The sequence below is a fragment of the Bos indicus x Bos taurus genome, chromosome 28 (genome assembly GCF_003369695.1).
Source record: "Bos indicus x Bos taurus breed Angus x Brahman F1 hybrid chromosome 28, Bos_hybrid_MaternalHap_v2.0, whole genome shotgun sequence".
Lineage (NCBI taxonomy): Eukaryota > Metazoa > Chordata > Mammalia > Artiodactyla > Bovidae > Bos > Bos indicus x Bos taurus.
The window spans coordinates 27,439,990-27,454,051 of record NC_040103.1 but is presented as its reverse complement, the minus strand read 5'-3'; the positions used below and the strand labels follow the sequence as shown (position 1 = coordinate 27,454,051).

General features: G+C 52.3%; 1 protein-coding gene across 2 annotated transcripts in view; it reads right to left on the bottom strand.

Annotated features, from left to right (window-relative positions):
* SLC29A3 (solute carrier family 29 member 3) overlaps positions 1 to 14,062 on the bottom strand; it is a 46,998-nt gene that overhangs the window by 17,617 nt on the left and 15,319 nt on the right. For both annotated transcript variants that reach the window (XR_003509166.1, XM_027530414.1), the window contains exon 3: positions 2,956 to 3,038. Coding sequence is in view for 1 of the 2 variants with exons in the window: in XM_027530414.1 (XP_027386215.1) it covers positions 2,956 to 3,038 (83 nt within the window). In the remaining variant the exon portion in view is untranslated. The remainder of the gene's footprint in view (positions 1 to 2,955; positions 3,039 to 14,062) is intronic.

Below are 14,062 nucleotides of genomic sequence, written 5' to 3'. Positions count from 1 at the left end.
TGCCTGACTCTCTGCTCCTTCCACCTGGACGGTGGCCCAGGGGCTGGGGACACTGTGGGGGCTGAGGCAAAGTCTAGACAAGCGCAGCCTGGGGTTGGTGGCTCTGCTCTGGGACAGGGGCTGTCTGAGGTGAGAGCTCCAGTCCCGGGACTGTGTGGCAGGCACACTGATGTGACATTCTTGGAGAGGATCACCAGCTGTACCCAGGCTGCCAGCTCCACCCCCCTCCCTTGCTTGTGAGGGCTCAGGACCCCAGGGGACTGATTTCTTCATAAGTCTCCAAAATGTAAATCCTCCTCATAAGTATTTATGATGCTACAGATTTTACATAATAAAACACTTGGCGATTATGGATGAGCCAGTTAAAGAAAGCCAGGGTTCTCCAGGAGGGAAGAAAAGGGGACATTTCAATCTCACACATTAAATAAAAAACAGCTTAGCTCCAAACCATCTTCCCACAGTCCAGAAACAGACAAGAGGCTGGAGCGTTCCCCACAGTGCTCTCACCTCCTCCTGCAGCTGGGAAAGGGCCAGGGCAGGCCCTGGGGTGGACCAGACCCTTCTGGAGGATGCCCTGTAATGCTGAGCTCCCAGAGCCAGCTCCCAGCCATACTCAGCAGGGCAGCTACCCGGGCGACCCACAGTCCCCACTGCAGACAGATCCAGACCTTCTCCACCACTTCTTTCCCTCCAGCACCTCGAAGCCAGGGCAGAAATGGGCTCTCACTTACAGGGTCTGAGATGTGTCTCTCGGTGCAGGGAGGGGGCAGGCAAAGCTAGACAGCTAGGAGACAGGAGGCCCAGAGGTTCCAAGTCCAGACGTGGGGGGAGAAGGGTCCCAGTTCCAGTCCTGCCTCAACCTCTTAATGGTTGCATGACCTTGGGCAGGTCACCCTGTCAGCCTGTTTTCCCATCAATAAAACAGGGGAATAGGTCTGCTGCTCTAGGCCACTGCCAGGATTAAAGGAGAGAACGCTGCCAAGGACTGAGTGCTCAGACTGCTAACTGTGAGGATTAGAGACGATTCGCCCTGGGCCCTGAGGCTGAACCTGCCCTGCCACTGCTGACCCCAGGTCCTAGCCGGCTGCTGCCTGCTGGGCCTCACGACCTCAGAGCGGGCAGTGCTGGGTAAGATGTCAGCTCAGGCTACCCCTTCCTGGCCCTGTGGGCCTGGGCACACATCTCCTGACTTCCACTTTGCACAGAGAATCATGAGAGGGGCCTGGAAGCGGAGAGGGCAGTGAGAGGCCAAGGGACTACCCACCGCCATGGCTCGGTCACCTCTTCCTCATCATCCTGCTCTTACATGCCATCCTTTTCTCATGCCTTCTCTTCTGAGTTGCTGTCAGGAACCCAGCTCTCCCCTTAGGGTCCCCACTCAGCCTTACTCCTGACGAGGGTCCCTGGAGGCTGTGTTAACCCCTGCTGGGACACTGATCATAGCCCTGTGTGCTGGGCAGGTGCAAGGAGGCAGGCGGGGCAGGGGGCAGCTGGCATTCAGCCCCTAGGCTGCCTGAGACCATCCTCCCTCTCGCTTGTCCAGCCTGCACTTTGGTTTTAAGAGGCGCGCAAATTCATTGACATTCCTTCCGTTGAAAGATGGAGTCTATGTCCCCTTGAAACTGAGTAAGCTTGGTGACTGCCTTGGCAGAAAGGACAGTATGTCACTGCAGAGAGCAGGGTACCAAAACCAAGCAGCTTCTGCCTTGCTCTCTAGGACCAGCTGCTCTTCAGTTACAATATGAAAAGTCCTACTACCTGAGGCCAACCTACAAGAGACCAAGGGGAGGGACAGAGAAAGAGCTGTCCCGCATGAGAGACGGCCAGCCAGAGCTGCCAGCTGAGCCTGCGGACTCCCAGGACCGCGAGAGACACCGATTACTGTCAGTGTTTTTAGCCTCTCTGTTTTGGGATCATTTTTATGCAACAACAGTTCATTGGAATAACCTCATAACATGTTTGGAGAGACTGATCTGCTCAGGCTTAGCACACCTGAGGCACTTGTGCTGCCCTCTCTCCTCATGGACTCAGAACAGACATCACTAATCAATCACAGCACACTCCCTGAGGCCAAACCTGCTTTAGAATCCTGTTTGAGCAGAGATCCAAGGAGTCACTTACAAACTGAGCAGAGTTGGGTAAAACAAGTTTGCCACCAGGGACCGAAGGTTTCAGTAGGCTGTGCCTGAGAGATCCCCAGGTTTCTGAACCATCACATAGCCACCATTATCAGACAATGATTGCTTAGGAGAAATGGGGGCAAAGTAACTCAGGCTGTTACCCCTGTAAACCTAAATGGAGAAGGGATGGCACCAGTCACACAGTGGGTTTCAAGGGTTGTCTTCTAAACCATTCTTCCTTCCACAGTGCATCCCACCCTTCACGGATGCAGTGTGAAGTCACCCCGTGATCCCCTTGTGAGTGCTCGGCTCATGAATTGCTGTTACCAGCTCCACAGTGAGCACAGGTGGCCCTTTTCCATATAGAAGAGCCAGGCTGGTGAGCTGACAGGCTAACTTCCAGCTCGGATTTTTTTTTTTGGCCACTCCATGGCATGTAGGATCTCAGTTCCCCAGACCAGGGATGGAACCTGTGCCCCCTGCTGTGGAACTGTGGAGTCCCAGCTACCGGACTGCCAGGGAAGTCCCCAGGCTCCTAACTTCCTTCTGCTCTCAGAAAGGCTTAGAAGACCAGCCTCCACAAGCCTCGCTCCCTGGGCCCCGACAACCATCCATGGTGTCCCTGCAGCCCAGGCAGCTGACCCCACTGTCCCAGGACCGGGCATTCTGTGGGCAGGGCCCCAGGTAACCCATCTGCCTCTCAGTCTTTGTGAAGGAGTCTGAACTGCTTGCCTCCTGCTTTGGTGGCCACAGTTCAGGCAGCCGTGGACCACGGGAGAGAGGATAAGCTGCAGGAGAAGGTCGGGGGCCTGGGAGAGAGAGGAGAGCGGCCTACCTGTTAACAAGCAGGAAGTTCAGCGCGAGGCACAGCACGGAAGGCACAGTGGAGGCGACGGCCAGGTAGCTCTCAAAGTAGTTCTGCAAGCAGAGAAGAGAGGGGGTCGCTGAGGGCACTTGGGATGCAGGGGAGGGGCCCCACCTGAGAGCAGCGTCGGGGATCCTCTTGGTGGTGCTCCTCCCTATAATCTTCAGACATCTTCAAGTGATGGCTAAGTCCCCCCTGAGACACCATGGCCTCTTCCATCTCTAACCTAAGACCACTCACTCAGTCACTTGACAGACACCAGCTTGAGCTGTGCTAGGGGACATAAGGAAGGGTAGGACATTGTCCTTGCCCAAATGTTCTGCAGTCCATGCTCCCATCCATCCCACCTATTCCCACCCCTCATGGATGAGGCGATGGAGACAGGACTCAATGTATGTTTACAAAAAAAATAATAAAAAATTTTGTCCTCTCAGTGATCTTTTCTCATTGTCAAATTTTGGAGTTATCCAAGTGGGTTAGTTATGGTTCATTCACGGTCTCACATTCTTGCAACCAAGTGAGTACTCTTAGCAATACACGGGGCCCTGATCCCTGCAGAGAAACTCTGTTTTGACTGTGGATTTGCTCCTTCAATAGAGCTGTACCCCAAGATCACAGTCATTTTGGCAAGTGGCTTCTAAACTGGCCACGATGAGCAAAAGGGGCATTTTCCTGGAAGTGGCTCAAAAGTAGTGCAGACAAAGAGTGCATGAGACCACAGACAGGATGAGGGATTTCTGAGTATGATGTGCTGGAACTTGCAACTGAAGAAGCTAAGTAGCAACTGTATGCATTTTTCAAAACTCAGGGGACTGTCCACTCATTAGGGTGGCTTTAACTGAGTATACCTTATCCTTCAATATACCCGTTGAACAAAAAACCAAAACATTGGAATGGGATGATATATATTGGCTTTGGTGCTTTTATGTCAAATCTTGAACCCCAGATCAGTAATGACGATGGGTTCTGTCAATTACAAATTGGCAGTTGCCATTGGCACTTGCCATCTACCTCTATAAGAATTAAATAATGTGCTGCTGCAGCTGCTGATTTTCAAGACCCCCTGAAAGGTGTTCAGGGTGGAGAGAAAAAAATGAGGAACTCTGTGCTCAGGGGACTGGCAGAACAGGTTTTATGAGCCCAATTCTTGTATCTCCTCATATGTGGAAAAGCACTAAAATCCTTCATGGTGATGACTGCTCCTCGTGACTAGCAGAAATCTGCAAAAAATATGTTGACTGCATGTACTCTCCCTTTACCAAAATCATGTATGTACTGACCTTCCCTGCCTCTTTGGAGCAGTTTCTCAGAGCTATCTGAGGTGCTGTCTCCTGAACTATAGTCCTCACTTTGTCCCCACATAAAATTTAACTTGCAACTCCCATGCTGTGCATTTTTTAAGCTGACAGTTCTAAGCCATGAAAACCGCTTACATGAATGAAGCATACTGTGTGCAAGCACAAGGGCTTTATACAAATGATATTCTTTACCCGCAAAAATAAAAATGTGAGGACTCTGGAAAGCTTACAACACTGAACTTAACTGGGGAAATATTTTGAGTACAAATGTGCCAAGTGCAAAGAACAATGTGTGCAAAAATCTTGCCAATGCACAAAGAGCCCCAGTAACAGGGATCTCTACAGAATTTAAGACAGCTTCTTCCCTGTTAAGAACAGGGTGTCCCATGGAGAGTGTAAGATAAGAGTGTGAGGTTTTTTAATGTCTCAAAACACCATAGGAAGAGCTGTCAGAATTCTATGGGGTTTTTTTGTGATTGTTGTCATTGTCAAATCTGTGGTAGGGGCCATGTGTTCTAAGGGAGTTCCAGGTAGGGGAGTGGGATGAGGGGCCTGAGTCCTGGAGAGAACAGGAATGAATAAGGGTTTGGGGAAAAGATCCCAGAGGAGGTGGGATTTATGTCAGATCTTAAAACGGAGGGGGAGCTCTTTCCTTTCTGGGAGATTCTGGTTGCAATGTGGAGGCCAAGAAAGAAAGATGTCATAATGGGTCCCTTTTAGTTGAAGCACAGACCATTGCCATGGTCCCTTTTTAAGCCTGCGGAGTGCTTTGTGGTCTTTGAAATCTGCACCCTGAATATAAGGTGGTGGTGGCCTTGCAATTAAAATGATAATCACAGCTAGTGCAGTCCATCAACCATGAACCTCAGAAATAGCCTTCCTTCTTTGAGGAGCTACCTCATTGTTCCTGCCCTGATGGGCTCAGTAGAGCCTGGACTGGTCCGAGGCACTCAGTCAATTACATCTTGACACAGTGGCTGGGTGTACGTGAGGTCAGGCAGGCGCTGGGCGGGCAGAAGCAATGGAAAAAGGCCTCAAGGAAAAGATGGCTGCAGGTGGGGGCCAGGATGGCCCCAAATCTGAGCTCCAGATGACAGCATTCCATCAGTGGCTGTTCATTCTGTGACAAGTCTATGAAGCCATTACGTGGAATGCAGAAGCTCTTTGTTTTTTCAAGCAGGCTCAGGTTCCCTGAACATTTTAGGAATGGGGATTTTCTAGGTTATTGTTCTGGCTTGTTGATATTTAAGCAGAAAAAATTCCTTTTAGTGTTGGAAAGCTTTTAAAATACTGACAAGTGGATAAGGCTAGGACTCCCTTTCTGCTGATTGAGCCCATTTCTCTGCCTTACAAACAGCATGTTGGGGGGGTGGGGTGGGGGGTAGGCGATGAGGCAAGGAAAGAATGGACTTGATCATGTGCCATCTTTCTACTGGATCAGATCAGGAAGCTGTGGTTGGTGATATAAGTGGACTCAGCACATCCCAAAGAGCTTTGTTTTTTTCTTGTTTTCCCACACTTAATTCCTGATATAAACATGTGGTGGTTTTTACTTAATTAATTGTTGCTTTTGCCTCTAAGTGGAGTTCTAACAAAATGAAGTGTGGTGGGCAGGTTCTTAGGATGTCCCCCATGATCTCAGCCTCCTGTGTTCATGCCCTTGAATCCTCCCCTCTTCTGAGTGTGGCTGGGACCTGTCTGGACTTGCTCCTAACCAAGAGGTCATGGCAATGGTGAAGGGTATGCATGAGTGTGTGGACAGGATTATATTGCATGAGACGGTGGCACCCATCTTGCTGGGCTCCTTTATTCCTCCCGTGATGGCTTGGGGTAGGCCAGTGGCCAGGCTGAGGAATCCCAAGTGGCAAAGACTGCAGGTGACCCCTAGTCGCTGACAGTGGTTTCTGACCAACGCCCAGCAAGAAACTGAAGCTCTCAATCCAATGAATGCAAGGAACTGAGTTCTGCTAACAACCCAAGTAAGCCGAAACGGATCCTTCTCCAGTCTAGTCTCCAGTAAGACTGCAGCCCTGGCCAACCCCTTACTGTAGCCGTGTGAGACCTTGAGAGGAGGACTGGGACAGGTTATGCCCAGACCCCTGGTCTACAGATACTGTGAAATAATAAACATGTCTGTCGTAAGCCACGAAGTTTGTAGTATTTTGTTTCATAGCGATAGATTCCTAATTAGTGAGGGTGTGGGATAGCCAAGTTCTGAGTAACTGGGGTTTTTCTGAATGCTGCAGCCTTCCTATAGCTATTTAAATTCAGTTCCTGATGAAAGCAGAGACAGCTGACCATGATTTCATTCCACTTCTTGCCAGACATGAGGACTGATGTGCCCGCGCACGAGGGGAACAAAGGTTATGCTGGCTGACCACATCAGTCCCCCAAGCCTTTCCTCTCCAAATGCTTTGCTGAAATTAGGATCATTTTTGCAAGCAGCATGCACTGATTTCAAGAAACTGGACTTGGCTTATGCGCCACCCCAGGTCTGCTCGTCTTACCTCCCCCTCAGGCCATTTGCTTCTCTGTTTGGTCCCACACAGTCATGAAGCCACGGCCACTGCTGCCACCAGCAGGGGAGCCAGCTGCCAAGGAGAGACCCCTGCACCTGTGCACTGCCCAGTCTGCGCCTGCAGAGGCTCTTGCTCCCTGGGTGGCTGTGGGAGGGGCCAGGTGACCCTCTCAGAAGGGTGGAGGAAGCCCCACCCACAAGGTAGGTTTCAACCGATGAGAGGCGGGAGACGGGAAGGAGACTAGAGACACACTGCTGGCCATTCCTCCTCCGGCCTAACATCTGTTCTGAAATGTGGTGGCTCCACGTGGCTCCTCAGGAGACACCCCATGTGCCTGAGCAAGCAGCTGTGTTTTAGTCGCAAAGCTGTGGCCTGTATCTGCTCCCCTCCATCCCTGCCTCACTTCCCTTTTCCTCACTCTTACTTCCCTAGGACAGCACTCCCCAACAGAGTATGGCACATAAGATGCAGCCTCAGGCTCCTTTCTAAGAAACATCCAACCGCGAAGGCCCTATGTTCAATTCTCGATTCTACACACTGCAGACTCGCAGCTGGTGCTCCCTTCCTGGGTTCGTCTCATTTGTTTCCAAGGCCTGTTGAGGTTACCTTTCCCTATTTTACTCAAGGAAATATGAAGACAGCTGAACACTGGTTCAAACACACTGCAGTCAGAATGGTAACAGCACTGCCCCCTCCAAAGCAATCTGAAATCTCCATTCTATAGGGTGATTTTTGAGTAATGCAATGCTTGGAGATAATTTGTGTCATATAGTTCACCTCCACTTGGGACCGATTCCTTAGAGCTCCCTCAATAGGCTCTGTTGTTATTTGTCCCACCAGGTGCCTGGCAACAAGGTTGCAGCCTCCACCTCCAGAGATGAGCCCAAAGGCCCCATGGACTCCGGTGACAGAGGAGTGGGGCAATGAGAAGACCACCCCTCCAGGGCAATGGCACTGGGCCCCCTCCTATGACAGTGGAGGCTGTGTGCTGCACAACCCCAGGGGGCAACAGTCATGTGGGCGGTGATATGAACGGAGCTCCTCAGAGTTGTGCAACATGGCAGCCCTGTTTACACAGCTCATGGAAAACCAGGGGGTCAGTTTGGGCCTGATGTAATTGCAGGTGGGAGACCCAGAGGCTGGTAACCCATAGCCCCGAGCCCAGCTGAGTGACCACTTCCATCTGGATCAGCATCCCTTCATGTTCTACCCACTCCCTGGTTCACTGAAGATGCAGCAAGCCCCTGTATACCCAACACTAGGCTGGTGGTCTGGCATATAAAATAGAAGAGATAGGGTGGCTGATGCCCTTAGGAAGCATGTAGTTGGGTACAATCCCACAGCTGTAGGACAATGGATCCAAGGGGTGGGGAGGGAAGGAGGGAGTTTAGGGGGACTTCCCATAGGAGGCCATCTTGGACTGCAGCCTGAAAGATGGGGGGAAGTTTGCCAGACAGATATGGGAACAGGGTGGGTGTGGTAGAAAGAGAAATGGCATTCCAAGAGGCAGAAGAACACATGCCAAGACAGGAATGGACACTTCTTCGCCACTTAGGACTCTAACCCCGGCTCATTTGTCGGAACAGACTACCCTGAGGCTTCCCTCAGTATCCACAGGAATCTACCAAGCTGAGGCAGGAAGGTACGAGTGGTCCATTCAATCCACAGGGCAGGAGGCAGGAGTGCAGCCAGGGCACCCGCCCCTCCCCCCGGGGGCGCTAAGGAGAGAGGGCTGCCCCACTACTCTGAATTCTCCAACCCAACGTGAGGTAAGTCCAGCTCTTACGAACAGGAAGAAAACTTCTGCTCCTTGAAGGTCTAATTGAATACCCCCGCCCTCCAGTATCTTCCCTGCACTCTGCAATTACCTCGGGCCTGGCCTCTGGCAAAGGTAATATCAAAAGTCCTCTTTGGCACCTGCCAGGTAACCCAATGGGCATCCCTCATGGCTCAGTTGGCAAAGAATCCGCCTGTAATGAAGGAGACTGCTGGTTCGATTACTGGGTCAGGAAGACCCCCTGGAGAAGGCAAAGGCTGCCTACTCCAGTATTCTGGCCTGGAGAATTCCATGGACCGTATAGTCCATGGGGTCACAGAGTCGGACACGACTTTCACTTTCAGGTGACCCAGTGGACACGGAGGCCCTGCAGAGCACCAGGTTATTGACATTTGAACAAAACTGCTTTCATGTGACCTGCACAGGTGCCAGTCCATCTGCTCTTAATTCAGCCTGTAAGAGCAAGTCAGAGCTGGGACTGCTCCCATTTTACAGATAAGAAGCTTGAGGCTAACAGGTGGACGAACTGCACAGAGGTGCACACTTGGGGAGTGAGGCGGCAGGACGCGGGGAGGGGGATGGGAGATCATCACTATCACTCCTCAAAACCAAGAGCCATGTAGCCGGGGCTGCCTGCCTCACAGTTGCACCAACCCAAAGACCATCGCTGGGATTGCAGCATGCCACTGGATGCCCCAGAGGCCGGGACTGGCAGTGCACATGGCTTCCCAGCAGTGAGCAGGGCCCAGCCCACGGGTCAAAGATGTCATCAGGGTGACATCTTCCCTCTGCCCCAGCCAGCAAATGACAGGCTTGATTTTTCCCCTCTGCTTACTAACTATCTCTTTTCCTTAAACCCCACCATCCATTCCCTTGGGCATTTCCTCAGGCCTGTGGATCTGAATAGCATCAAAAAGGAAAAAAAAAAAAAAGATTAAGAGAAAAGCCCTCACTTCTGTCAGCCACCAAAATGGATGGTCACGGTCTGCTGATAAGAACAGACCATGTGAAGGAGGACATTATAGTTGGGAAGCACCGGGCAGGCTTCCAGCTTCTCTCCTGACCATGCAAACCCCAGCAGAACGCCCCAGGACAGGTGGGGGTGGGGATCAAAAGCCAGACTGTGGACAGAGCCACCAGGGGCACACCAGGGGGTCAGAGACTTCCAGGTGCCAGGGCGGTGTGGAGCCGCCCTGTGGTCAGGGTGCGGGGCATCGATCCACTTGTGATGGAGATGAGGAAACCTGTTTTTATCTGTGACACTCTGGCCCAGCTTGTGAACACCAGGAACGGGGAGAGATGCTCTAAAAACACAATCTAAAACTCCACCTGAGCCAGCTGGCCAGATGTGAGGCCCATTTTACGATGGGAACATTTCCTCTCCTCCGCCATGCTGAGAGGCTCCGTGCTAAGCATCTCTTCTGGAAGAATTTAATTCTGAGCTTGGAGTCCAGGTAAAGAGGTTTCTTCGGGCAGGGAGGCCCCAAAATGAGCCTGTTTATCTCTGGCAGGCTCCGGGTAAGCCTCCTCTCCCCCGAAAGCCATTAGGGCACTTTGAAATAAGTGCGGCAAATTAGTCACGAGCCGCGGCCGACTAGTTTGGGCCGGCCGCCCAGTGGCTTCCGAGAGGCAGCTTTGCGTGGCCCCCACCTCAACAGCGTGGCAGAGGCAGCTGGGCTCCTGCGGGTCGAGAAAAAGCGATTCAAGCCTGGGGGTGGCAGCTTGGGGCAGCAAAGCATTACCTGGATCACGGGGGCATGAAATTAGCAGCAGTGAGCAGGCTAGAGCCAAGAATAGCTGCCGTTGCAAACTTGCTGCCTTTGGACAGTGCAGAGCCGAGCTCTGTGTCCGGGATGTTGCTGGGGAGGCAATCCCATCCCGGCATTGGGTGGGGCTCCTTGGCAGGCCAAGAATGGAGCAGAGGGCTGGTATCCCCACGAAGATTCTGGTGGTGTTCTGTCTGTGGGTTCTAAGGCCCCTGTTTGGGGCAGTGTCCTCGGAAAGCTAAGGGGTTTGTGGCCCAAGGCCTGGATGAACAGGGAAGGCTGGCTGGGCAGGGCGGGAGGGGCAGTGACTGTTTCTAAGGTCAGACAGGTGAGGGAAACAGAAGCCCAAATCCATCTAGGTGTGATGGGGTACCAGGGACCCAAAGGCACAGCAAAGCTGGGGTCAAGACAGGTGAGGTCCGGAAAGATGACCCAGCCGCTCAGAGGAAAGAAGTCCCCATGAGACCTTGCACCCTGTTCTCACATCGGCCCTGATGCTTGGCCTGAGGTGGCCTCAAGGCTGACAGTCTCCAGGCCCAGACTCCCTGGGGTTACTATGGCTCTTGCTCTTTCACAGCTTAGAAGGCCTTCCCAGACTGCAATCTTTTTTCACAGCTCCTTTGGAATTCCTGCCAGCGGATAATAAGCAAAGTTCCTGAGGTTTTCTGGAAGGAGCCTCTCCACCCTTCCTCCCCTCTGTGTAAAGCTCTCTGGGGCAAGAAGGTACCCCTCCCCCACCAGAGCCTGCGTCTGGGAGACTCCTCAGCGAAGCCTCAGCATCCTAGTCTGCATTTTCTCTCTCCTGCACTGCTGCTCCCTCCTCCTCTTCTGCCTAACATGCCCACTCAGGTCTCCTTTGGGCTAAGAAAAAAAAACACCTCTTTGACTTCACTGTCCCCAGCTACCAGGCCCCTCCTTCCTTTCACTCCAAGCTCCCTAAAAGAGCGGCCTCTGCCCTCAGTCTGAACTGCTTATCACTCCTGGATGGTTCTACAGAAAGACTCCTTCGAAGGGTCCCTTTGTAGTCCACCCACATCCAAGGCCTGTTCTCAGCCCTCGGGCTCCTGACACACATGCCACCCCTATAATGGGCTGAAAAGTGTCCCCCCGCCAAATTCACAGCAACCCAGAACCTCAGGGTTTCCTTTGTGGGTCAGCTGGTAAAGAATCCACCTACAATGCAGGAGACCTGGGTTCAGTCCCTGGGTTGGGAAGATCCCCTAGAGAAAGGAAAGGCTACCCACTCCAGTATCCTGGTCTGGAGAATTCCATGGACTGTATAGTCCATGGGGCCAGTAAGACTGAGCGATTTTCACTTTCACAGAACCTCAGAGGTGACCTGATTTAGAAACAGGGTCTTATAGAAATATAATTAGTTAAGATGAGGTTATACTGGATAAGAGTGAGCCCTAAATCCAAGGACCAGCGTCCTTCCAAGAAGGAGAGGGCACCTGGAGGGCGCCCAGGGAATGCACCGGCCGAGACCAGAGTAGTGCTGCCATAGGCCAAGGAAGTTCAAGGCTGACTGGGAGTCCTGAAACCTGGAAGAGGCAAGATTCTCCCTAGAGTCTTTGTCGGGGGGAGGGGGCAGGCAGAGGGGCAGCATGGTTCTAGCCTCTAGAACCCTGAGGATGAACTCCTGCTGTTCCACGCCGCCTGGGTCGTGAGGCAGCCACAGGAACAGGAACCCCCAACCTGGACTCGTGGGCCACCTCCCTGCCCTCCTGACCTGCTCTCTCTGCCACTGGAGGGGCCTTGTTAGTTTCCTCCCTCCTGCGCTACAGCCCTGCCCGGGAGTTCCCCGGCCGCGACAGCCCCACACGTGCATCAGTTTCTGCCTCCAGAACACTTTCCACTGCCAGCCAGCCATGCTACCTGAGCCCAAGCTCCACCCTCCCCAACCAAAGACTCTCAAGGCAAGCCCCCCTCCAAAGGCCCAGGGTTCCTCCTCCTTTTCTGTGTCTTCCTGTCAAAGTTTGCTTGGTTTCCCTTTCACTCTCACCCCCGCTCCATCATTTGCTGGTCCCCATATCCCCAGCAGCTGACTGGGGCTCATGCTCACTCCACCAGATCCCAGCTCCACCCATGTCTCTGCTCAGCTCCTTCTTCTGCCCACACCTCCTCACCCCCAATCCAAGCCCACCTGTCCTATGTTTATCTGCCTTGCAGGCTCCAGCAGCTGTGGACTCTTCCCCATGCAGCCTGGCCTCCTGGCCCCTCCTTGGACCTCCTCACGCACTGTTGCCTCCCTTTTGACCCTTTTTAAGCTGCAGTTTGGTTATATGATGGCACATGGGGGTGAAGAAGGATAATGGGTGGTCTCATGTAGCAGGCTGAAGAGGGGTGTTTATTTCAGATAGTACTAGGGAGCTATGGATGGAGAAGACAATGGCAACCCACTCCAGTACTCTTGCCTGGAAAATCCCATGGATGGAGGAGCCTGGTAGGCTGCAGTCCATGGGGTCACAAAGAGTCGGACACGACTGAGCGACTTCACTTTCACTTTTCACTTTCATGCACTGGAGAAGGAAATGGCAACCCACTCCAGTGTTCTTGCCTGGAGAATCCCAGGGATGGGGGAACCTGGTGGGCTGCCGTCTATGGGGTCGCACAGAGTCGGACATGACTGAAGTGACTTAGCAGCAGCAGCAGCAGGAAGCTATGGAAGGCCTCTGAACAGCAAAACCATATGGTCAGTGCTAGGTCTAGAGGGTCACCTGGCAGGAGTTGGCGGAATGAATGGAGGGACAGAAGCTGGTGGCAGGGGCTATGCATGTATCCACTCATTCATTCACTCAAGAAATGGTAAAAGGCAGTCAATCTTTCAGAGCCCACTCAGTTATGCAACAGGTAATCGCCGAGCACCTTCTATTTGCCCAGCATGTGCTGGAGGCTGGGGTACTCTAGTGAGGGAGAAAAAAAACATGAGTAAACAACCTTTTTAAAAGACAGGAAACTGTAACAAATGCAATGAAAAGAAAAAGACAGGAAACTGTAACAAATGCAATGAAAAGAAAAACCAAGGAAGGGGATAAAACAGGGCCTAATGCGGGGACTTATATTGGCGAGAGTAGTGAGATGGTAACATGTGAACAGAGACCCAAGGATAAGCTCATGAAAGGTAAGGGGATGAATGAGGTTGGTGTGTTCAAACAACTGAAAAACCAGGGTGATTCTGGAATCTAGGGAGTGAGGGAGAGAAGAGGGGACCAAGCTGGCTGAGGCCAGAGTTTGGATGTGAGGTTCTAAACCCTTGAGAAATTGGGTACCAGCACCCACTCACCAAGCCCCCACCATGCAGAGCTATTTCAAGTGTTCTTCATGTATTTAATGCCTCAACATTGCAGACAAGGACACTGAGGCTCAGAGAGGTCAGGTACTTGTCCAAAGCCACACAGCTCAGACCCAGTCCTTTGTCCTCTTATCTGGCCTCTCTATTTTGTCTTAAAGAAACCACTTCTGCAGCCTCCATGGAGAATTGATGGCAGGGGACACCCTGGGAGCCAGCGAGGCTGAGGCCGTGGAGGGAAGAACTGGAGGGATTAAGACGTTTCAGAGGTAGACTTGACAGGACTTGCTGAAAGGCTGACTGTGGGGGTAGAAGGACAGAGGAAGACAAAGGGTAACCCCTCAGTTTCAGGCTTGAGCAACTCGACTGGGCAGGGAAGGACATCCGCTCCAGTGTATTCTGTGCAAAACTGACCCCACGGTGAGAGT